Here is a 26278-nt window from a genome sequence, read left to right as displayed (position 1 = left end):
GAAAAATGCCAGTGGTAGTTTGATAGGGATGCATTGAATCTGTAGATTGCTTTGGGTAGTAGAGTCACTTTCACAATGTTGATTCTTCCAATCCAAGAACATGGTATATCTCTCCATCTGTTGCTATCATCTTTAATTTCTTTCATCAGTGTCTTATAGTTTTCTGCATACAGGTCTTTTGTCTCCTTAGGCAGGTTTATTCCTAGGCATTTTATTCTTCTTGTTTCAGTGGTAAATGGGAGTGTTTCCTTAATTTCTCTTTCACATTTTTCATCATTAGTGTATAGGAATGCAAGAGATTTCTGTACACTAATTTTGTATCCTGCTACTTTACCATATTCATTGATTAGCTCTAGTAGTTTTCTGGTAGCATCTTTAGGATTCTCTATGTATAGTATCATGTAATCTGCAAAGAGTGATAGCTTTACTTCTTGTTTTCCAATTTGGATTCCTTTATTTCTTTTTCTTCTCTGATTGCTGTAGCTAAAATTTCCAAAACAGTGTTGAATAATAGTGGTGAGAGTGGGCAATCTTGTCTTGTTCCTGATCTTAGAGGAAATGATTTCAGTTTTTCACCATTGAGAATGATGTTGGCGGTGGGTTTGTCATATATGGCCTTTATAATGTTGAGATAAGTGCCTTCTATGCCTAGTTTTTATCATAAATCGGTGTTGAATTTTGTCAAGAACTTTTTCTGTATCTATTGAGAGAATCATATGGTTTTTATTCTTCAGTTTGTTAATATGGTGTATCACATTGATTGATTTGCATACAGTGAAGAATCTTTGCATTCCTGTGATAAACCCCACTTGATCATGGTGTATGATCCTTCTAATGTGCTGTTGGATTCTGTTTGCTAGTATTTTGTTGAGGATTTTTGCATCTTTGTTTATCAGTGATATTGGCTTGTAGTTTTTTTGTGTGTGTGTGATATCTTTATCTGGTTTTGATATCAGGGTGAAGGTAGCCTCGTAGAATGAGTTTAGGAGTGTTCCTGCCTCTCCTGTATCTTGGAGGAGTTTGAGAAGGATAGATGCTAGGTTTTCTCTAAATGTTTCATAGAATTTCTTGTGAAGCCATCTGGTCTTGGGCTTTTGTTTGTTGGAAGATTTTAAATCACAGTATCAATTTCTGTGCTTGTGATTGGTCTGTTTATATTTTCTGTTTCTTACTGGTTCTGTCTTGGAAGGCTGTGCTTTTCTTAGAATTTGTCCATTTCTTCCAGGTTGTCCATTGTATAGGCATGTAGTTGCTTATAGTAATCTGTCATGATCCTTTGTATTTCTGCAGTGTCAGTTGTTACTTCTCCTTTTTCATTTCTAATTCTGTTGGTTTTTCTCCCTTTTTTTTCTTGATGAGTCTGGCTAGTGGTTTATCAATTTTGTTTATCTTCTCAAAGAGCCAGCTTTTAGTTTTATTTATCTTTGCTATTGTTTCCTTCTTTTTCATTTATTTCTGATCTGATCTTTATGATTTCTTTTGCTAACTTTGGGATTTTTTTGTTCTTGTTTTTCTAGTTGCGTTAGGTGTAAGGTTAGGTTGTTTATTTGAGATGTTTCTTGTTTCTTAAGGTATGGTTATATTGCTATAAACTTCTCTCTTAGAATTGCTTTTGTTGCATCCCATAGGTTTTGGGTGGTCGTGTTTTCATTGTCATTTGTTTCTAGGTATGTTTTCATTTCCTCTTTGATTTCTTCAGTGATCTCTTGGTTATTAAGTAGTGTATTGTTTAGCCTCCATTTGTTAGTATTTTTTACTGATTTTTTTCTGTAACTGATAATCTGGTCTGATCACGTTGTGGTCGGAAAAGATACTGGATACGATTTCAATTTTCTTAAATTTACCAAGGCTTGATTTGTGACCCAAGATATGATCTATCCTGGAGAATGTTCCATGCGCAGTTGAGAAGAAAGTGTATTCTGTTGTTTTGGATGTGATGTCCTATAAATATCAATTAAGTCCACCTTGTTTAATGTATCACTTAAAGCTTGTATTTCTGTATTTATTTTCATTTTGGATTATCTGTCCATTGGTGAAAGTGGAGTGTTAAAGTCCCCTACTATGTGTTATTGTCAATTTCCCCTTCTATGGCTGTTAGCATTTGCCTTACCGACTGAGGTGCTCCTGTGTTTGGTGCATAAATATTTACAATTGTTACCTCTTCTTGGATTGATCCCTTCATCATTATGTAGTGTACTTTTTTGTCTCTTGTATTAGTCTTAATTTAAAGTCCATTTTGTCTGATACTAGAATTGTTACTCCAGCTTTCTTTTGATTTCTATTTGCATGCAATATCTTTTTCCATCCCCTCACTTTCAATCTGTATGTGTTCCTAGGTCTGAAGTGGGTCTCTTGTAGACAGCGTATATACAGGTCTTGTTTTTGTATCCATTCAGCCAGTCTTTGTCTTTTGGTGGGAGCATTTAATCCGTTTACATTTAAGGTAATTATCGATATGTATCTTCCTATTACCATTTTCTTAATTGTTTTGGGTTTGTTACTGTAGGTCTTTTCCTTCTCTTGTGTTTCCTGCCTAGAGAAGTTCCTTTAGTATTTGTTGTAAAGCTGGTTTGGTGGTGCTGAATTCTCTTAGCTTTTGCTTGTTTGTAAAGGTTTTAATTTCTCCGTCGAATCTGAATGAGATCCTTGTTGGGTACAGTAACCTTAGTTGTAGTTTTTTCCTTTTCATCAGTTTAAATATGTCCTGTCACTCCCTTCTGGCTTTCAGAGTTTCTGCTGAAAGATCAACTGTTAACCTTATGTGGATTCACTTATATGTTATTTGTTGTTTGGTGCTTTTAATATTTTTTCTTTGCATTTAATTTTTGATAGTTTGATTAATATGTGTCTTGCGTTCTCTTTGGATTTTTCCTGTATGGGTCCTCTGCGCTTCCTGGACTTGACTATTTCTTTTCCCATATTAGGGAAGTTTTCAACTATAATCTCTTCAAATATTTTCTCAGACCCTTTCTTTTTCTCTCCTTCTGGGACCCCTATAATTCGAATGTTGGTGCATTTAAAGTTGTTCTAGAGGTCTCTGAGACTGTCCTCTATTCTTTTCATTCTTTATTCTGCTCTGCAGTAGTTATTTCAACTATTTTATCTTCCAGGTCACTTAGCCGTTTTTCTGCCTCAGTTATTCTGCTATTGATTCCTTCCAGAGAATTTTTAAATTCGTTTATTGTGTTGTTCATCACTGTTTATTAGCTCTTTAGTTCTTCTAGGTCCTTTTTAAATGTTTCTTGTATTTTTCCATTCTCTTTCCAAGATTTTGGTTATCATTACTATCATTACTCTGAATTCTTTTTCAGGTAGACTGCCTATTTCCTCTTCATTTGGTTTGGTGGGTTTTTACCTTGCTCCTTCATCTGCTGTGTGTTTTTCTGTCTTCTCATTTTGCTTAACTTACTGTGTTTGGGGTCTCCTTTTCACAGGCTGCAGGTTCGTAGTTCCTGTTGTTTTTTGGTGTCTGCCCCCAGTGGCTAAGGTTGGTTCAGTGGGTGTGTATGCTTCCTGGTGGAGGGGACTGGTGCCTGTGTTCTGGTGGATGAGGCTGCATCTTTCTCGTGGGCAGGTCTGTGTCTGGTGGTGTGTTTTGGGGTGTTTGTGAACCTTATTATGTTTTTAGGCAGCCTCTCTGCTAATGCGTGTGGTTGTGCTCCTGTCTTGCTAGTTGTTTGGCCTAAGGTGTCCAGCACTGTAGATTGCTATTCATTTAGTGGAGCTGGGTCCTAGCTTTGAGAGTGAGATGTCTGCGAGAGCTTTCTCTATTTGATACTATGTGGAGGTGGGAGGTCTCTGGTGGACCAATGTCCTGAACTTGGCTCTCCCATCTCAGAGGCACAGGCCTGACACCCGGCCGGAGCACCAAGACCCTGTGAGCCAGACAGCTCAGAAGGAAAGGGAAAAAGAAAGAAAGAAGAAAATAAAAGTTATTTTAAAAAATGAAGAGTAATTATTAAAATTAAAAAAGTGACAAGAAAAATGAGGAAGAGAGCAACCAAACCAAAAGACAAATCCACCAATGATAGCAAGCTGTAAAAACTATACAAAAAAACAAAAAAATACGGACAGACAGAACCATAGAACAAATGGTAAAAGCAGAGCTATACAGACAAAATCACGCACAGAAGCATACACATACAAACACAAAAGGAGAAAAAGAAAAAAAAATATATTGTTGCTCCCAAAGTCCACTGCCTCAGTTTTGGGATGATTTGTTGTCTATTCAGGTATTCCACAGATGCAGGGTACATCAAGTTTGTTTTGGAGATTTAATCCGCTGCTACTGAATCTGCTAGGGGAGAATTCCCTTTCTCTTCTTTGTCCCATAGGTCCTGGGATTCAGCTTTGGATTTGTCCCCACCTGTTCGTGTTGGTTGCCTTAGGGCGTCTGTTCTTTGCTCAGACAGAATGGGGTTAAAGTAGCAGCTTGTTAGTGGACTCTGGCTCACTGAGGCTGGGGGAGGGAGGGGTACAGAATGTGGGGCAAGCCTGCAGCGGCAGAGGCCAGCATGAAGGTGCAACACCCTGAGGCGCACCGTGTGTTCCCCCTGGGAAGTTTTCCTTGGATCACGGGACCCTGGCAATGGTGTGCTGCAGAGGTTCCTGGGAGGGGGTGGGTAGTGACCTGCGCTTGCACACAGGATTCTTGGTGGCAGTTGCTGCAACATTAGCGGTTTATGCCCATCTCTGGGGTGCGAGCTGATAGCCTCAGTTCGGGCCCATCTCTGGAGCTTGCTTAGGTGGTGCTCTACCTTCTGTGGGTACATGGAACAGGAATTGCCTCTCCTTGCGTTCCCCCAAACAATGGTCTCTTGCCTCTTCGGCAGGTCTAGACTTTTTCCTGGACTCTCTCCTGGCCAGCTGTGGCGCACTAGCCCAGTTCAGGCTGTGGTCTCGCAGCCAACTCCAGTCCTCTCCTTGGGATTTGATCTCCGAAGCCCGAGCTCAGCTCCCAGCCTCCACCCACCCCGGCAGGTGAGCAGACAAGCGTCTCAGGCTGATGAGTGCTGGTTGGCACCGATCCTCTGTGCGGGAATCTTTCCACTTTGCCCTTTGTACCCCTATTGCTGCACTCTCCTCAGTGGCTCCGATGCTTCCCGCTGCCCCCTGCCTCTGCCAGTGAAGAGGCTTCCTAGTGTGTGGAAACTTTTCCTCTTTCACAGCTCCCTCCACTGGTGCAGGTTCTGTCCCTATTCCTTTTTCTCTGTTTTTTCTTTTTTCTTTTGCCCTACCCAGGTACGTGAGGAATGTCTTGCCTTTTGGGAGATCTGAGGTCTTCTGCCACCGTTTAGTAGGTGTTCTGTAGGAGTTGTTCCACATGTAGATGTGTTTCTGATGTATTTGTAGGGAGGAAGTTGATGTCCACATCTTACTCTTCCGCCATCTTGAAGGGCTCCCTCAGTTTTTTTTTAATGTAAACATTTACCGCTGTATTTCCCTTTGAGCACTGCTTTTGTTGCGTCTCATCAATTTTGGTATGTGGTGTTGTTTTCACTGGTCTCAAAGTATTCTAATTTGTCTTGTAATTTTTTCTGTAACTCATTAGTAATTTAAGAGTGTGTTGTTTAATTTGCACGTATTTGTAAATTTTCCAGGTTTCCCTCCTGTTATTCATTTCCACTTCCTTTCCATTGTGCTCAAAGAAGATAATTTCTATGACTCCAGTCTTTTAAAAAAATTACTGAGACTTTTTTGTGGCCTAGTCAGCTAACCTGGTGAATTTCATATGTGCACTTGAGAATAATGTGTATACTGTTGTTGGGTTTGGTGTTCCATATATGTCTATTACATCTGTTTAGTTTATGGTATTGTTCAAGTCCTCTGTTTCCATATTGATATTCTGTCTGGATCTTCTATGTTTTTTTGAAAGTGGTATATTGAAATCACCAGCTATTACTATAGTGATTACCTATTTCTGTCTTTGATTCTGTTAGTGTTTGTGTCATATATTTTGGGACTCTGCTGTCTGGTGTATATATCTTTTTGATTGTTATATTTTCCTGATGAATTGATCATTTTTACTCAGTGTTATTATGTCTCACAAAATAAATGTGACAAAATTTTTTTTGTCTGATATTAACATAGCCACTCAAGCTTTCTTTTGGTTACCCTTTGTTTAGAATACCTTTTTGTATCTTCTTGTTTTCAATCTCTTTGTGTATTTAAATTTAAAATGAATTTCTTGTAGACAGCGTGTCATTGGATCATTTTATTTTTTTCAAAATTTATTTATTTATTTTTGGCTGCCTTGAGTCGTCTTTGCTGCACGCGGGCTATCTCCCATTGCAGCGAGAGGTGCAGGGTTGCGGTGCACAGGCCTCTCACTGCAGTGACTTTTCTATTGTTGCGGAGCATGGGCTCTAGGCTCATGGGCTTCAGTAGTTGTGGCACATGGGCTCAGTAGTTGTGACTCGTGGGCTCTAGAGCGCAAGCTCAGTACTTGTGGCGCACAGGCTTAGCTACTCCGTGGCATGTGGGATATTCCTGGACCAGGCTTGAACCCATGCCCCTGCATTGGCGTGTGAATTCTTAACCACTGCACCACCAGGGAAGTCCTTGGATCATTTTAAAACATTCCATTGTGCCAGTCTGTCTCTTAATGGGTTAGTTTAATACATTTATATTTAAGGAGATTGTTGACAAGGAAGGACTTTTGCCATTTTGCTGTTTTTCTTACAACTTTATTAGAGTATAATTGCTTTACAATGGTGTGTTAGTTTCTGCTTTATAACAAAGTGAATCAGTTAAACATATACATATGTTCCCATATCTCTTCCCTCTTGCATCTCCCTCGCTCGCACCCTCCCTATCCCACCCCTCCAGGTGGTCACAAAGAACCGAGCTGATCTCCCTGTGCTATGCGGCTGCTTCCCATTAGCTATCTATTTTACATTTGGTAGTGTATATATGTCCATGCCACTCTCTCACTTTGTCACAGCTTACCCTTCCCACTCCCCATATCCTCAAGTCCATTCTCTAGTAGGTCTTTTTCTTTATTCCTGTCTTGCCCCTAGGTTCTTCATGACTTTTTTTTTCTTAAATTCCATATATGTGTGTTAGCATACGGTATTTGTCTTTCTCTTTCTGACTTACTTCACTCTGTGTGACAGACTCTAGGTCTATCCACCTCATTACAAATAGCTCAATTTCATTTCTTTTTATGGCTGAGTAACATTCCATTGTATATATGTGCCACATTTTTTTTATCCATTCATCCGATGATGGACATTTAAGTTGTGTCCATCTCAGGGCTATTGTAAATAGAGCTGCAATGAACATTTTGGTACATGACTCTTTTTGAATTATGGTTTTCTCAGGGTTTATGCCTAGTAGTGGGATTGCTGGGTCATATGGTAGTTCTATTTATAGTTTTTTAAGGAATCTCCATACTGTTCTCCATAGTGGCTGTACCAATTCACATTCCCACCAGCAGTGCAAGAGTGTTCCCTTTTCTCCACACCCTCTCCAGCATTTATTGTTTGTAGATTTTTTGATGATGACCATTCTGACACGTGTGAGATGATACCTCATTGTAGTTTTGATTTGCATTTCTGTAATGATTAATGATGTTGAGCATTCTTTCATGTGTTTGTTGGCAGTCTGTACATATTCATTGGAGAAATGTCTATTTAGGTCTTCTGGCCATTTTTGGATTGGGTTGTTTGTTTTTTTGTTATTAAACTGAATGAGCTGCATATAAATCTTGATCCTTTGTCAGTTGTTTCATTTGCAAATATTTTCTCCCATTCTGAGGGTTGTCTTTTGGTCTTGTTTATGGTTTCCTTTTCTGTGCAAAAGCTTTGTTAGGTCCCATTTGTTTATTTTTTGTTTTTATTCCCATTTCTCTAGGAGGTAGTCAAAAAGGATCTTGCTGTGATTTATGTCATAGAGTGTTCTGCCTATGTTTTCCTCGAAGAGTTTGATAGTTTCTGGCATTACATTTAGGCCTTTAATCCATTTTGAGCTTATTTTTGTGTATGGTGTTAGGGAGTGATCTAATATCATACTTTTACATGTACCTGTCCAATTTTCCCAGCACCACTTATTGAAGAGGCTGTCCTTCCTCCACTGTACATTCCTGCCTCCTTTATCAAAGATAAGGTGAACATATGTGCGTGGGTTTATCTCTGGACTTTCTATCCTGTTCCATTGATCATTATTTCTGTTTTTGTGCCAGTACCATACTGTCTTGATTACTGTAGCTTTGTAGTATAGTCTGAAGTCAGGGAGCCTGATTCCTCCAGCTCCATTTGTCTTTCTCAAGATTGCTTTGGCTCTTCGGGGTCTTTTATGTTTCCATACAAATTGAGAAATGTTTTGTTCTAGTTCTGTGAAAAATGCCAGTGGTAGTTTGATAGGGATGCATTGAATCTGTACATTGCTTTGGGTAGTAGAGTCATTTTCACAATGTTGATTCTCCCAATCCAAGAACATGGTATATCTCTCCATTTATTTGTATCATCTTTAATTTCTTTCATCAGTGTCTTATAATTTTCTGCATACAGGCCTTTTGTCTCCTTAGGTAGGTTTATTCCTAGATATTTTATTCTTTTTGTTGCAGTGGTCAGTGGGAGTGTTTTCTTGATTTCACTTTCAGATTTTTCATCATTAGTGTATAGGAATGCAAGAGATTTCTGTGCATTAATTTTGTATCCTGCTGCTTTACCAATTTCATTGATTAGCTCTAGTAGTTTTCTGGTAGCATCTTTAGGATTCTCTATGTATAGTATCATGTCATCTGCAAACAGTGACAGCTTTACTTCTTTTCCGATTTGGATTCCTTTTATTGCCTTTTCTTCTCTGATTGCTGTGGCTAAGACTTATAAAACTATGTTGGTTAGGAGTGGTGAGAGTGGGCAACCTTGTCTTGTTCCTGATCTTAGAGGAAATGCTTTCAGTTTTTCACCATTGAGGATGATGTTGGCTGTGGTTTTGTCACATATGGCCTTTATTATGTTGAGGAAAGTTCCCTCTATGCCTACTTTCTGCAGGGTTTTTATCATAAATGGGTGTTGAATTTTGTCAGAAGCTTTCTCTGCATCTATTGAGATGATCATATGGTTTTTCTCCTTCAATTTGTTAATACGGTGTATCACATTGATAGATTTGCGTATCTTGAAGAATCCTTGCATTCCTGGAGTAAACCCCACTTGATCATGGTGTATGATCCTTTTAATGTGCCGTTGGATTCTGTTTGCTAGTGTTTTGTTGAGGATTTTTGCATCTATGTTCATCAGTGATATTGGCCTGTAGTTTTCTTTCTTTGTGACACCCTTGTCTGGTTTTGATATCAAGGTGATGGTGGCCTCGTAGAAGGAGTTTGGGAGTGTTCCTCCCTCTGCTATATTTTGGAAGAGTTTGAGAAGGATAGGTGTTAGGTGTTCTCTAAATGTTTGATAGAATTCGCCTGTGAAGGCATCTGGTCCTGGGCTTTTGTTTGTTGGAAGATTTTTAATCACAGTTTCAATTTCAGTGCTTGTGATTGGTCTGTTCATATTTTCTATTTCTTCCTGATTCAGTCCTGGCAGGTTGTGCATTTCTAAGAATTTGTCCATTTCTTCCAGATTGTCCATTTTATTGGCATATAGTTGCTTGTATTAATCTCTCATGATCTTTTGTATTTCTGCAGTGTCAGTTGTTACTTCTCCTTTTTCATTTCTAATTCTATTGATTTGAGTCTTCTCCCTTTTTTTCCTGATGAGTCTGGCTAATGGTTTATCAATTTTGTTTATCTTCTCAAAGAAGCAGCTTTTAGTTTTATTGATATTTGCTATTGTTTCCTTCATTTCTTTTTCATTTATTTCTGATCTGACTTTTATGATTTCTTTTGCTAACTTTGAGGTTTTTTTGTTCTTTCTCTAATTGTTTGAGGTGCAGTGTTAGGTTGTTTATTTGAGATGTTTCCTGTTTCTTAAGGTAGGATTGTATTGCTGTAAACTTCCCTGTTAGAACTGCTTTTGCTGCATCCCATAGGTTTTGGGTCGTCGTGTCTCCATTGTCATTTGTTTCTAGGTATTTTTTTATTTCCTCTTTGATTTCTTCAGTGATCACTTCGTTATTAAGTAATGTATTGTTTAGCCTCCATGTGTTTGTATTTCTTATAGATCTTTTCCTGTAATTGGTATCTAGTCTCATAGCATTGTGGTCGGAAAAGATACTTGATACAATTTCAATTTTCTTAAATTTACCAAGGCTTGATTTGTGACCTAAGATATGATCTATCCTGGAGAATGTTCCATGAGCACTTGATAAAAATGTGTATTCTGTTGCTTTTGGTTGGAATGTCTTGTAAATATCAATTAAGTTCATCTTGTTTAATATATCATTTAAAGTGTGTGTTTCCTTATTTATTTTCATTTTGGATGATCGGTCCATTGGTGAAAATGGGGTGTTAAAGTCCCCTACTATGAATGTGTTACTGTCGATTTCCCCTTTTATGGCTGTTCGTATTTGCCTTATGTATTGAGGTGCTCCTATGTTGGGTGCATAAAGATTTACAATTTTTATATCTTCTTCTTGGATCGATCCTTTGATCATTATGTAGTGTCCTTCTTTGTCTTTTGTAATAGTCTTTATTTTAAAGTCTATTTTGTGTGATATGAGAATTGCTACTCCAGCTTTCTTTTGGTTTCCATTTGCAATGAATATCTTTTTCCATCCCCTTATTTTCTGTCTGTATGTGTCTCTAGGTCTGAAGTGGGTCTCTTGTAGACAGCATATATATGGGTCTTGTTTTTGTATCCATTCAGCCAATCTGTGTCTTTTGGTGGGAGCATTTAGTCCATTTACATTTAAGGTAATTATTGATATGTTTCTTCCTATTACCATTTTCTTAATTGTTTTGGGTTTGTTACTGTAGGTCTTTTCCTTCTCTTGTGCTTCTTGCCTAGAGAAAGAAGTTCCTTTAGCATTTGTTTTAAAGCTGGTTTGGTGGTGCTGAACTCTTAGCTTTGATTGTAAAGGTTTTAATTTCTCCATCAAATCTGAATGAGATCCTTGCTGGGTAGAGTAATGTTGGTTGCAGGTTGTTCTCATTCATCACTTTAAATATGTGTTGCCAGTCCTTTGTGGCTTGCAGAGTTTTTGCTGAAAGATCAGCTTTTAACCTTATGGGAATTCCCTTGTGTGTTATTTGTTGTTTTTCCCTTACTGCTTTTAATATATTTTCTTTGTATTTAATTTTTGACCGTTTGATTAATATATGTCTTGGCATATTTCTCATTGGACTTATCCTGTATGGGAGTCTCTGTGCTTCCTGGGCTTGATTAACTATTTCATTTCCCATATTAGGGAAGTTTTCAATTATAATCTTTTCAAATATTTTCTCAGTCCCTTTCTTTTTCTCTTCTTCTTCTGGAATCACTATAGTTCGAATGTTGGTGCATTTAATGTTGTCCCAGAGGTCTCTGAGACTGTCCTCGGTTCTTTTCATTTTTTTCTTTATTCTGCTCTGCAGTAGTTATTTCCACTATTTTATCTCCAGGTCACTTATCCGTTCTTCTGCCTCAGTTATTCTGCTATTGATCCCATCTAGAGTATTTTTCATTTCATTTATTGTGTTGTTCATCATTGCTTGTTTCATCTTTAGTTCTTCTAGGTCCTTGTTAAATGTTTCTTGCATTTTGTCTATTCTATTTCCAAGATTTTGGATCATCTTTACTATCATTATTCTGAATTCTTTTTCAGGTAGACTGCCTGTTTTCTCTTCATTTGTTAGGTCTGGTGGGTTTTTTCTTGGTCCTTTATCTGCTGTGTGTTTTTCTGTCTTCTCATCTTGCTTATCTTACTGTGTTTGGGGTCTCCTTTTTGCAGGCTGCAGGTTCGTAGTTCCCGTTGTTTTGGGGATGTTTTTGTATGTCCTCAGTGGCTAAGGTTGGTTCAGTGGGTTGTGTAGGCTTCCTGGTGGAGGGGACTAATGCCTATGTTCTGGTGGTTGAGGCTGGATCTTGTCTTTCTGGTGAGCAGGTCCACGTCTGGCGGTGTGTTTTTGGGTGTCTGTGGACTTATGATTTTAGGCAGCCTGTCTGGGTGGGGTTGTGTTCCTGTCTTGCTAGTTGTTTGGCTTAGGGTGTGCAGCATTGTAGCTTGCTGGTCGTTGAGTGAAGCTGGGTGCTGGTGTTGAGATGGAGATCTCTGGGAGATTTTGGCCGTTCGATATTATGTGGAGCTGGGAGGTCTCTTGTGGACGAGTGTCCTGAAGTTGGCTCTCCCACCTCAGAGGCACACTCCTGACTCTTGGCTGCAGCACCAAGAGCCTTTCATCCACACGTCTCAGAATAAAAGCGAGAAAAAGTAGAAAGAAATAAGCCAAAAGAAAATAAAATAAAGTAAGGTAAAATACAATAACACTTATTCAGAAAAAAAGTTTTTTAAATAGTTTAAAAAAAAAAAGGACGGATAGAACCTTAGGACAAATGGTGAAAGCAAAGCTATACAGACAAAATCTCACACAGAAGCATACACATACACACTCACAAAAAGAGGAAAAGGGGAAAAAATAATAAATCTTGCTCTCAAAGTCCACCTCCTCAATTTGGGATGATTCGTTGTCTATTCAGGTATTCCACAGATGCAGGGTACATCAAGTTGATTGTGGTGCTTTGATCCGCTGCTTTTGAGGCTGCTGGTAGAGATTTCCCTTTCTCTTTTTTGTTCTCACAGCTCCTGGGGCTGAGCTTTGGATTTGGCCCCTCCTCTGGGTGTAGGTCACCGGAGGGCGTCTGTTCTTCGGTCAGACAGGACGGGGTTAAAGCAGCAACTGCTTCGGGGACTCTGGCTCACTCAGGCTGGGGGTAGGGAGGGGTACGGAGTGCGGGTCGAGCCTGCGGTGGCAGAGGCCAGCGTGACGTTGCACCAGCCTGAGGTGCGCCGTGCGTTCTCCCGGGGAAGTTGTCCCTGGATCCCGGGACCCTGTCAGTGGCGGGCTGCACAGGTTCCCCGGAAGGGGGGTGTGGATAGTGACCTGTGCTCGCACACAGGCTTCTTGGTGGTGGCAGCAACAGCTTTAGCCTCTTATGCCCATCTCTGGGGTCCGTGCTTTTAGCCACGGCTCGCGCCTGTCTGTGGAGCTCCTTTATGCAGTGCTCTTAATGCCCTCTCCTTGCGCACTAGGAAACAAAGAGGGAAGAAAATGTCTCTTGCCTGTTCGGCAGGTCCAGACTTTCCCCCAAACTCCCTCCCGGCTAGCCGTGGTGCACTAACTCCCTGCAGGCTGTGTTCATGCCGCCAACCCCAGTCCTCTCCCTGCGCTCTGACCAAAGCCCGAGCCTCAGCTCCCAGACCCGCCTGCCCTGGCCGGTGAGCAGAGAAGCCTCTCAGGCTGGTGAGTGCTGGTCAGCACCGATCCTCTGTGCGGGAATCTCCCCGCTTTGCCCTCTGCACCCCTTTTGCTGTGCTGTCCTCCACGGCTCCGAAGCTTTCCCCCTCCGCCACCCGCAGTCTCCACCCGCGAAGGGGCTTCCTAGTGTGTGGAAACCTTTCCTCCTTCACAGCTCCCTCCCACTGGTGCAGGTCCCGTCCCTATCCTTTTGTCTCTGTTTATTCTTTTTTCTTTTGCCCTACTCAGGTACGTGGGTACTTTCTTTCCTTTTGGGATGTCTGAGTTCTTCTGCCAGCGTTCAGTAGGTGTTGTGTAGGAGCAGTTCCACGTGTAGATGTATTTCTGATGTATCTGTGGGGAGGAAGGTGATTTCCGCATCTTACTCTTGCGCCATCTTCCCGGAAGTCCCTAGTTGTCTTATATATTCTTTCTTGCCCAATTCCTCTATCACTGCTTTTGTTTGTGTTTGATTTTTTTCTCGTGTACCATTTTCATGTTTTAAATATTTTAAATTATTTTCTTAGTAATCATCCTGGTGATCAGAATTAATATCTTAACGTTTATACCAATTTAGTTTGAAATGGTAGTAACTTGGTTTTTATTTATTTATTCAGGCATACCTCAAATGCATTGTGGGTTTGGTTCTAGGCCACTGCAGTAAAGCAGACATCACAGCAAAGTGAGCACTTGAGTTACTGTAGTCTGTTAAGTATTCATTAGCATTATGTCTTAAAAAACTATGTACATACCTTTATGTACATACATAAAAAACACTTTATTGCTTAAAGGTGCTAACCATCATCTGAGCCTTCGTTGACTTGTAGTCTTTTTGCTGGAGGAGGGTCATGCCTCAGTGTTTATGGCTGCTGAAGGCTGGAGTGACTGTGACAATTTCTTAAAATAAGACAACAGTGAAGTTTGCCATATTGGTGGACTCTTCCATTCATGAATGAATTTCCTGTAGCATACAGTGCTGTTTGAGATCATTTTACCCGTAATAGAACTTTTTTCAAAATTGGAGTCAGTCCTCTTAAACCCTGCCAGTGCTTTATCAATTAGGTTTGCATAATATTCTAAACTGTTTGTTGTCATTTCAGCAGTCTTGTCAGCATCTTCACCAGGAGTAGATTTCATCTCAAGAAACTACTCTCTTTGCTCATACCTACGAAGCAATTCTCATTTGTAAAAGTTTTTATCATGAGAATAGTAGTAATGCTGTCACATATTCAGACTGCACTTTTAATTCTAGTTCATTGCTATTTCACTACACCCACAGTTCTTTCCCCCACTGAAAACTTGAACCCCTCAAAGTCATCCATGAGGGTTGGAATCAACTTCTTGCAAACTCCTGTTTATGTTCATGTTTTGATCTCTTTCCATGAATCACAAACGTTACTAATGGCATCTAGAATGCTGAATCTTTTCCATGTTTTCAACTGACCTTGTCCAGGTTCATCAGAGGAATCACTAACTATGACAGCTACAGCCTTATGAAGTGTATTTGTTAACTAATGAAAGTTGAACAGTGAAATGACTCCTGTGGGTTGCAGGTTGGATGCTGTGTCAGGAGGTGTGAAAGCAACATAATTCTCACGGTGCATTGTTAGCAGAGCTCTTGGGTGATCAGGTGCATTGTCAATGAGCAGTAATATTTTGAAAGGAATCTTCTGAGCAGTAGATCTCAAGAGTAGGCTTAAAATATTCACTAAACCATGTTATAAACAGATGTGTTGTCATCCGGGCTTTGTTTTTCCATTTCTAGAGCACAGGCAGAATAGATATAGTGTAATTCTTAAGGGCCCTAGGATTTTTGAAATAATAAATGAGCACTGGCTTCAGTTTAAAGTCAGTAGCTACCTTAGACCCTATAAAGAAAGTATGCTTGTTTTTTGAAGCTTTGAAGTCAGGCACTGACTTCTCTCTACCTATGAAAGTCCTAGATGTCATCTTCTTCCAAAGTAATGCTGTTTTTTCTACATTGAAAATCTTTTGTTTAGTGTAGGCACCTTAATTACTTATTTTAGCTAGATCTTCTGCATAATTTGCTTCAGTTTCTACATCACCATTTGCTGCTTTACCTTGCACTTTTATGTTATGGAGACAGCTTCTTTCCTTAAGCCTCATGAACTAGCCTCTGCTAGTTTCATACTTTTTTTCTGCAGCTTCCTCACTTGTCTTAGCCTTTGTAGGGTCTTGCTCTGGATTAGACTTGGACTTAAGGGAATGTTGTAACTGATTTGATCTTCTATCTAGATTCCTAAGACTTCCTCATATCAGCAATAAGCTGTTTTGCTTTCTTATCATTCATGTGTTCACTGGAGTAGCATTCTCAATTTTCTTTAAGAACTTTTTCTTTGCAGTTACAACTTGGCGAACTGCTTGGTGCAAGAGGCCTTGCTTTTTATCTGTCTCAGGTTTTGACGTGCCTTCTTCGCTAAGCTTAATCATCTCTAGTTTTTGATTGAAAGTGAGAGACATACAATTCTTCCTTTGACTTGAACACATAGCGGCCATTGTGGGTTTATTAATAGGCCTAATTTCAATATTGTTATGTATCCAGGAATAGGGAGGGCCATGGAGAGGGAGAGAGACAGAGGAATGGCCAATCAGTGGAGCAGTCATAACACACACAACATTTATCAATTGTTTGCTGGCTTATGTGGATGTCATTCATGGCATCCTAAAACAATTATGATAGTAACATTGCTGATCACAGATTACCATAGGACACATAATAATAATATGAAAAGTTTGAAATATTGGGAAATTATCAAAATGTGACAAAGAGACATGAAATGAGCAAGTGCTGTTGGAAGAATGACAGTGATAGACTAGCAGGGTTGCCACAAAACCTTAAATTTGTAAAAAATGCAATATCTTTGAAGCTCATAAAGCAAAGTGCAATAAAATGAGGTGTACCTGTAATAACTTGTAAAATTTTGCTCCCATCCCCATCCCTCACTTATATTATTGTTAATAAATTACATCTTTTGATTCAAAGAAATGGAAAGATGGATTGGATTGGAAGAATTAATATTGTTAAAATGCCCATACATTTTGGACAAAGAAATCTACAGATTTAATTCAATTCATATCAAAATATCCATGACATTTTTCATAGAACTAGAACAAATAGTCCTAAAATTTATATGGAACTGCAAAAGACCCAGAATTGCCAAAGCAATCCTGAGGAAAATGAACAAAGCATAACCCTTCCAGACTTCAGACTATACTACAAAGCTACAATATCTTATTATAATGTATAATGGAAAATAATCTGAAAATATGGTATAACTGAATCACTTTGCTGTACACCTGAAACAAACACAATATTGTAAATCAACTATATTTCAATTAAAAATTAAACTGTATCTTTATACATTGTGTGTTCATTAACATAGGTATACAAATACTATTTTATTACTTTTAAATCATAAAGGAAACAAATACAGGAATTACAAATGAAAAATAAAATAATACTGGCTTCTATATTTACCTGTGTAGTTAATTTTTCCAGTGTTCTCCTTTTTTTCTGTGGCTTCAAGTTTTGTTTATTCTTTATTTCTGCATGAAGGAGTTCCTTTAGTGTTTCTCGTAGGGCAGGGCAGGTCTAGCAACAAACTTCCTCAGTTTTTATTTTTCTAGGAATGTTTTAATTTCTCTGCCATTTTTGAGTGATAGTCTGCTGGGTATAGAATTCTTATTTGACAGTTTTTTTTTCAGCATTTTAGATATGTCATCCTACTGTCTCCTGGCTTTCATGATATTTAATGAGAAATTGGCTGTTAGTCTTACTGTGGATTCTGTGCATTACTTGTATATAATGAGGTGGATTGTTTTTGTTCTTCCTTCAAGATTCTTTCATCTCTGGCTTTTACAGTTTAACTATACAGCTGACTTTTGAATCACACAGGTTTGAACTGCACCTTTCCACTCTTACACAGGTGTTTTTCAACAAAAACTAAAATACTACACAGTCTGTGGTTAGTTGAGCACTGATGTGGAACCATGGATACGGAGGGCTGACTATAAAGTTATTTGTGGATTTTTGACTGTGCAGGGAGTCAGTACCCCTAACCCTGGTGTTGTTCAAGGGTAAACTATAGTTTTATTTGTGTGACTCTTTAAAAATTTTTTTAAAAATTTAAAGATTATCTTCCATTTACAGTATTACAAAATGTTAGCTATATTCCTCATGTTGTATGATACATCCTTGAGCCTATCTTACACCCAATAGCTTGTACCTCCCACTCCCCCACCTCTATATTACCGACCCAAACCCCACCCCTATCCCCCCCCCCCCCCCCCCCCCCCTCCCCCCCCCCCACCCCCGCCCACTGGTAACCACTAGCTTGTTCTCTATATCTCTGTGTGTGACTCACTTCTGAGTTTCTCCTACTTGGAGTTCATTTACCTTCTTGATTGTGTAGATTTCTGTATTTTACTTTAAATTGGTAAGTTTTTTGCCATTGTGTCTTCAGATATTCTTTCTACCCCTTTCTGTTGATATACTTTTGGAAGTCTGTTTTCTCTGGAAGTCAGACTTCAATATCTGGGCTTACATGGAGATGATTTGTGTGAAATTCTTTTTTGTTGTTGTTAATGGGTCATATTTTCACATTTCTTTGTATGCCTTTTGATTTTTTTTTGTTGTTTTTTAAAAACTGGACATTTTGAATATTACAGTTTTGTAATACTAGATTCTCCTCTCCTCCTCATGCTTTACTGTTGTCTTTTCAAGGGCTGCAGTCATTTCTTTATTTACTTTTTTCTAAACTGTTTTCTCAAGGACTGTATTCCTTGTCATGTGTGGTTACTGAAATTTTGTTGTCTGGGTGTTTAGCAGTGATCTTCCAGATTTCCTTAGTTAATGGGAGTTGGAAAAATGTAATTTCTTGTTTTTTTGCAGATTGTCTGTTAGCTGAGGTACTTCTTCAGAGGTTAGGCAGGCTACCTACAGCTTTGCCTTAGTATTCACCTTGTGCTTGCACAGAGAGCAAAGATCAGCTAGAGTTGCAAGCCTGTGCCCCTCAGGTCTTCTCTAAGAATTCATCCAGCCCTGGGCATTCAAGTAGCAGTCTACATTTCCTAGTATGTGTGATATCCCTTTGAAGTACTTATTCTTCAAATATCTTAACTCCTCTGCCTTTTTATTTTGAGGCTTTTTAGATTGTCTGTTATTTATGTAATCCATTGTCTTGCCCCTGGCAACTACTTTTATTGTCTGTCTTTAAATCTTTTTGAAAGATGATACTCTTTCAAAAAAAAAGGGAAGCCCTTCAAAACACTCTGCCACGGTTTTTGAGATCGGGTCCATGGTGTTCCCTTTGGCACCAGCAAGCCATACTAGTAACTCTGTCTGCTGTCCCTGTGGGCACCATAGAGTTGGGGGAGGGGAGACGGCATACAGGTAAGCAAAAATACTATTGTGCTCTCTTATCAAATAAAATAGACTGTTAGGCACTTCTCTCTTTGTTATACGTTTTTATTAGATTACAGATGTCCATAAAAGATGTCTTGTCATTTTTGTTTTTTGGCAGGCTAAGAGTTGCTTCATTGGAGGGCCTCATTCTTGAGGTTTCTTACTCCTCCATTTTCCATGACATCATTTCTTTTTTTCATTTTTGAAAGATTGATAATTCAGTGTTCATGGTTTTTTCCTCTCCACTCATCAGTTTTATTCCATTGTCTTTCACCTTACATAGTTTCTACCAAAAAGTCTGATAAAATTTTTTGTTTTTCTGTGTGTGAGGAATTATGTTTTTTTAGCTTCCTTTTGAATTCTCTTTCATTTTTAGCAATATTATATTTTAGATATTATTCTTGGGAATTCTCTGGTCTTCCATCTGTGTTTTAATGTCAAATTATTTTTGGAAAGTTCTCCTGTGCTATCTCTTCAAATATTTATTTTGCTTTGATCTTTCTCTCTCCTTCTGGAATTCTAGTTATACCTATGTTATTCTATTAGGTATTGTGCCATGGCCTGTCTTGGATGCTCTCTTTTGTCCCACTTCCTCCGCTACTTTTTTTTTTTTTTGATAAACTTTATTTTTTAGAGAAGTTTTATTTTCACAGTAGAATTGAACAGAAGGTAGAGAGATTCCCCCTATAACCCCTGTTCCCACATACATACAGCCTCTCCCACTATTAACATCCCACATTACAGTGGTATGTCTGTTACAATCAATGAACCTATGTTGACATTATCACCTAGTGTCTGTAATTTACATTAGGGTTCACTCTTCGTGTTATATATTCTATGGTTTTTGATAAATGTACAGTTAGATGTACCCACCATTCTTGTATCATACAAAATATCTTCTCTGCCCTAAAAATCTTCTGTGCCCACTTAGTCATCTCTCCTACCCCATAACTTCTGGCAGTCACTGATATTTTTACTGTCTCCATAGTTTTGCCTTTTCCAGAATGCCATATTGTTCAAATCATATAGTATGTAGTGGTTTCAGATTGGCTTCTTTCAGTTAGTAATATGCATTTGAGCTTTCTTTGTGTCTTTTCCTGGCTTGATAGCTCATTGCTTTTAAGTGTTAAATAGTATTCCATTGTCTGCATGTACCACAGTTTATTTATCCATTCACCTCTTAAAGGACACCTTTCTTTCCTGTTTTGGCAATTTTGAATAAAACCGCTGTAAACATCTTTGTGCAGGCTTTTATGTAGACATAAATTTTCAATTCATTTGGGTAAATACTAAGGAGTGTGCTTGTTGGTAGTACTGGTTGATTGTAGTCTGTGTATTCTGGCATATTCATTTTATTCTAAAGTAATTTTCAAAAGACCTGAATAGACATTTTTCTGAAGAAGGTGTATAAATGACCAAAAGCTACATGAAAAGGTATTCAACATCACTAGTCTTCAGGGAAATGAAAATCAGAGCCATGATGTATCACTTCACACCTCTGTTAGGATGGCTTTTATCAAAAAGTTAAGAGATATATTCTGGTTGAGGATGTGGGCAGAATGGAACCCCTTCACTGTTCGTGCAAATGTAAACTGGTAAAGCCTCTGGAAAACAGTATGGAGGTTCCTCAGATAATTAAAAACTACCATATTACATAGCAATCCCACTTCTGGGTATATATCCAAAACAAATGAAATCATTATCCCAAAGAGATAGATGTACTCCCATGCTCATAGCACCATTGTTCACCATAACCAAAATATGGAAACAACCTTATGTGTCCATGGATGTATGAGTAAAGAAAACTTGTTGTGTCTATGTGTGTGGAATCACTTATATGTGGAATCTTGAAGCGGGGGTGGGGAATTTGTAGAAAAGTGGTTGCCGGGGCCAAGTGGTAGGGGAAATAGGGAGAGGCTGGTTAAAGAGTACAAACTTTGTTATAAATGAATACTGTCTGAGGATCTAATGTATAATATAGTGACTATAGTTGATAACACTGTTTTGTGTAATTGAAATTTGCTAAGAGAGTAGAACTTACTGAATGTTGGGACCAAAAAAAAAGGAAAAGTAAATATGTGAGGTGGTGGATTTGTTAATTAACTCAATGGGGGAAGCCCTTCATAATGTATCCATATATCAAATCATCCCGCTGTAAGTAACAGTTTCATTTGTCAACTGTACCTCAGTAAAGCTGGAAAAAATAATTTCTTTCTTCCTTTCTTTCTTTCTTTTTATTTTAGTTAACAGGATTACCTTTGAGGTTATTTTGAAAGTTTTGAGTTGTACAGCACTTGATTCTTTGCTCCATTGTGGAAAGAGCTTTACAGCAATGATTACTTCAGAGTTACCAGTGTTACAGTAAGTATTATAGCTTTCTTTTTATTTTTTTAAAATGCATGTAACACTTTTCTGTATCAAAATGCTCCCATTAATAAGACATCAAATATGTTCTCTGATAGTTGGGTAATATGTTTGAAGTAAAAGAACTATCAGAGGATGTAATTACTATATCCATCTATAGCCCTTGCATCATAATGTCAGCATGTTCTGTGTTACTGAACAAAAAACATGTTACACTGTCTTATATTAGGAGTCAGCAAACTATGAACATGGGCCAATCTGGCATGCTGTTTTTGTAAATAAAGTGTTATTGGAATAGAGTCACACTGATTCCTTTGCAGACTGTTTATGACTATAAGTTGTAATAGAGAATGAATTAATCTGCAGAGCATAAATATTTTGTTTGACGACTTACAGAGAAAGTTTGTAGACTTCTATCCTGTATCACACTGTGTGTCTAACCCTCTCACCCCCATGCCAGAACTTCTTTTCCCTGAGATTGAGATTGTGATTGGTGAGTCCTTGGCATTTCTGGTGGCATCTCATTATTAGATTTTTTTAGGGTTGTAGGACAGATCTAGAATTTGATCTTATTATGAATTCTCTGGGAGATGTGATCAGGGTAATGGCAGATACTTTTCTTTTTATACGTGTCATTAAGCTACAAATTAGGAATCTGCATACTGTGATCCTTTATGATAACAGTGCTTTAGATATAATGAAAGTGACCAACAGTATATGTAATTATTTATATGTTTTTATAGTCCCAGATCATTTATATGTGTCTTCTCCAAGAGACTGTAGTCACCTTCCAGTGGTCTCCTGGCCTACTGTTTTTCCTCTGGAGCTCTAAGACAAAAAGCTATCCAAATTACTTTATGTGCTAAAAACCCATCAATACCTACCCTCCTTTGTTTGTCCAAATATAGGAGATACAAGCCCTTTCTATTTACTTAACTTCAAGCCTCTTTATTAGCCTTAACTTGAACATAATACCAAGTGTGGAGGTCTCCATATAGTATTTGTTCTTTGTATTTTTGTTTTTCTTAATTCTGCCTGCAATGCCTATGTGTATCTTTCCTTACCTGGCCATCTTGGTAGTCCTGTGGGTCTTGGCTAAAGTATGCCTCCAGCAAAGCTCCTCTGACTCCTCAAAGTTGGGTAGGTTCCCTCCTGTGCTCCTGTCATACTCTACCCTTTTTTTAATAGTATCATACTTAACATAATGTTTTATAACGCTTTCTTATTGTTTTTGTCTGAACTTTGTACCTTTGTGCTTTATTATTTTTTTTCTTTATTTTTTTTTTGCGGTACGTGGGCCTCTCACTGTTGTGGCCTCTCCCGTTGCGGAGCACAGGCTCCGGACATGCAGGCTCAGCAGCCATGGCTCACGGGCCCAGCTGCTCCGCGGCATGAGGGACCTTCCCGGACTGGGGCACGAACCCCTGTCCCCTGCATCGGCAGGCGGACTGTCAACCACTGTGCCACCAGGGAAGCCCTGTGCTTTATTTTTGTATGGCCAGCTCCTAGCACACTGCTGGGTATTAGGCACACCCTTTGTAAAATATCTCTTTGATTAAATATAAAACATAGGTTGTATTTAAATAGATTATATTTAACAAGCGATTGCATGGGCATGATAGTATTTAACATGTTTTGTGGATAACTGTATTTTTCATAAAAATGTAAACTTTTAATACAATAATGGATAGTAGTGATCTGCGAGATGGGTAAATGAAATTTGCTTTTAATCTGTCAGCTGGAGATGTACTCTTGGTGAAGTTGAGATCTAAGAAGCATTTATTGAGTACATAAAACAATTTTCTGAGGATATTATCTTCATCGATCCATCTAACTATACCATGTCTACATTGTAGAGGAAAGGAAACATGATATGTCTCTTAGTATTGGTAAACTTCAGTTTCTGTCATTTGTAAAGTGAAGATAACATATTGGAAATTAATTTCTAAAGTCTCTTCAAAAACAGACAAATCTTTTGATCCCATGATTGTTAATGTTGTGTTCAGTAGTGATTTTTCTAATTGAGATACTAGAAAGGTCACTCTAGTGAATGACCTTATTATTTCTTGGCTTGCTTAGTCATTATAATGACAAATGAATTTGTTACCTTAGCGTGTTTACTGTTGGGTTGGCCAAAAAGTTCGTTCACGTTTTTCCATTACATTGTTGGAAAAACCCGAATGAACTTTTTGGCCAGCCCAATATTAAGCATCATCAAATATTGTCAATTACCACATATTATATATTCCACCAAATGTTGTAGTACAAGGAACTGTGTTAAGCTCTGGGGAGAAAGAGCAAGGGGAAAAGACTCAGTCCTTGTTGCCATGAAGCTTATATAGATAGATATTAATCAAATAATCACAAATGTATGGATTTAAACTGCCCTTGGTGCTATGAAGGTAAGATAGAGGATTTTATTAGAACTTTAACACATGCCTTGATTTAGTCTACTTTTCTAAGGAAGAGACATGATTCTTAAACCTGAAGTGGAGGGAATTTGGGGGAAGAAGAAGGGATCAGGGTGTTAATTCCAGACTTAAGGAATGGCATGTGCAAAGACCCTGAGGTAGGAGGAATCATGGTATGTTTGAGGGACTGAAATAAAGCTGTTTGTTATTTTTCTTTTTTCAGGATTGAGGATGGAGAGTGGTGTGAAATAAGGATTGCAAGTAGGATAGGGCTGTATCATACAGGGACCTGGTAGGTCTTATATTAAGAATTTTGAGGTTTTTATCCCCTAGAAGCAGTAGGAAACCACTGTAGGGTTTTAAGCATGGGATATATATATAATAAGATATACACTATGAAAATCACTGTTAGTACAGTATAGCGATTAGATTGGAAGTGGCAACAGAAGAAGCAAGGAGTCCTATTAGGTGAAAGGTGTTGCAGTGTCCAGGCCAGGGATGATAACAACTTGAACTAAAATGATTACAGAGGAAATGGAGAGAGGAAGACAGAATTTAGAGAGTTTTAGGGAGCAAAAAAAATCATTTATAAGGTTCGATCTGATTCTTCCATTCTCTTCTTTTATGTCCGATAGTCTTATAAATGTGCTTTTTGTAGAGCAGTTGGTTGACGTTTGAATTTGCATACTCTAGCATTCTCTGTCTAATCTAGAGAGAGATTTGTTGATGTGTAATAAGAATTAATTAGAATTAATGTGCAAGGACAGTTGTTACATCTCTGTTTGTGATAGCTTAAAAGTAGAGACAATCTAAGTGCTCATAGATAGAGAATGTATTATGGAGTACCATTCAGGAATCCTATGTATTTGTATGGAAAATTCCTATTAATTTAAATTTTAAAAATTAAAATATATTGTTTTGTATTTATGTATATATGTACCAGAACATAAATATTTATGACAGAGTATTGATGAAACTGTAAATAATGTTGTTCTGCAGATTGAGGTTCAGAGTTAGGGTATGGTGAAGTGAAACTCTTCCTTGTATTCTTATAACTTCTCTTGCTTGAAATTAAAAAACAAAAATTTATGTATCAGATTCTAATAACAAATAAATGTACATATATATACTAATTGGAGTATGTTAGTTATCTGTTGGTAATAGCTGTCACCTTCTAAGCTGGCTGAAGTTTGCGGAATTAGAAGACAATTGTACTTTTTTCTTTTGTCAGTAAACTATATTGCTCAAGGTTAAATTAATTTCACTGATGGGTCACATATTATATGATGGAACCAACCTGCTTTCGTAGTTGCCTGGAGATTTCAATAAGCATCAAAAGCACTAGTGTATTCTGTCCACGTAAGAGAAATACAAAACATATTATTTGCATTCTAGTATCCTGCTGTGGAGATAGAGAATTCACGTTTACCTTGAGATCTAAGTGGACCCTGCCACTTGCTAGTTGTGTAAATATGGACAAGATGATCAAGTTTCCAGATCTTTTGTTTCCTCATCTGTAAAATTGGGACAGCAGTATGTTTTCTTACAAGGTTTTGTGCATATTTATTCTAGATAATGTATATAAACCAGCACACAGTATATGCTAAACAGTCTATTTGGACTGTAGTGAGGAGAAAAAGCAGAATGATTTATTGTTCTTTAGTAGAAATGAATAAGATCAACTAGATCAGTGATTGAAAAACTTACTGATAGTGGCTCAGAAGCCTGTTTTTTTTTTTTGGCGGTACGCGGGCCTCTCACTGTTGTGGCCTCTCCCGTTGAGGAGCACAGGCTCCAGACGCGGAGGCTCAGTGGCCATGGCTCATGGGCCCAGCTGTGGGCTCTTCCCGGACAGGGGCACGAACCCATGTCCCCTGCATCGGCAGGCGGACTCTCAACCACTGCGCCACCAGGGAAGCCCTCAGAAGCCTGTTTTTATAAATATTATTGGACCACAGCAACATCCATTCATTTACGTTTTATCTATGGCTGCATTCATGCTATGGTCCCAGAGTTGAGTAGTAGATACAGAGACATTAAGACCCCTAAGCCTAAAATATTTGTTATATAGCCCTTTAAGAAAATGTTTGCTGACCCTTGGACTAGATCAATATTACTTATAGTTTTAAATACCAGATTACCTTTGAAGATTTGCAAGCAGAGAAGGAACATGATATGAGAATATTAGTGACAGTAGTGTGTAGAGTGTCTTGGACAAGGGGAATAGTAGAAGCAGGGAGATAAGTTGTGATTAATTCAGGAAGTTGTGATTATGGTAATAATCATGAAAAGAATGAGAGACTGAGTTAGTATACAGAGGACAACTCAGGAGGACTTTAACTGACGGCACAAAAGGAAGACTGATGTGATTATAGGAATTTGAGTAAGACAATAACAAATTTATATAACAAAGCACACTTGGGCATTAACTTACTAAATCAGTTAACCAGTGGTATTACCATGAACAGAGAGCTAGAAATAGTCAGAATTGGACTTAATTTTATATGTGTTATTTGGTGAATTTGAGGTGGCATGCAAAGAAGCATGTTACATGTGCAGTTGAAAATCTTGAATTACAGATAGTTAGGTCTGTGATAATATACTGAAGTCATTTGCATAAAAGTTACACATCGAGTGGATGAGCTCTCCAAGAGAGGGTAGTTTAAAGGGAGAAGAGCAAACAGTAATGAAATGAGCTTTGAGGAATCAACACAAGGAGGGAATGGAACTAAGAGCCTTCAGTGGTGCAGTTTCAGT

The 26278-nt window shown here is 38.3% G+C and overlaps 1 protein-coding gene across 1 annotated transcript in view; it reads left to right on the top strand.

The window, feature by feature from the left end:
* The window catches only part of STAG1 (STAG1 cohesin complex component), a 431541-nt gene that overhangs the window by 105988 nt on the left and 299275 nt on the right, over window positions 1-26278 (top strand). The window contains exon 2 of the mRNA XM_027091619.1: window positions 20990-21107. Within this exon, the coding sequence (XP_026947420.1) occupies window positions 21079-21107 (29 nt within the window). The 5' untranslated portion in view covers window positions 20990-21078. The remainder of the gene's footprint in view (window positions 1-20989; window positions 21108-26278) is intronic.

This window comes from Aethalodelphis obliquidens, unplaced genomic scaffold (assembly GCF_003676395.1).
Source record: "Aethalodelphis obliquidens isolate GAN/ISIS:26980383/991018 unplaced genomic scaffold, ASM367639v1 scaffold72, whole genome shotgun sequence".
In the NCBI taxonomy this organism is placed as follows: Eukaryota; Metazoa; Chordata; class Mammalia; order Artiodactyla; family Delphinidae; genus Aethalodelphis; species Aethalodelphis obliquidens.
The sequence above is the reverse complement of the archived record's forward strand: the minus strand, read 5'-3'. Positions and strand labels throughout refer to the sequence as shown.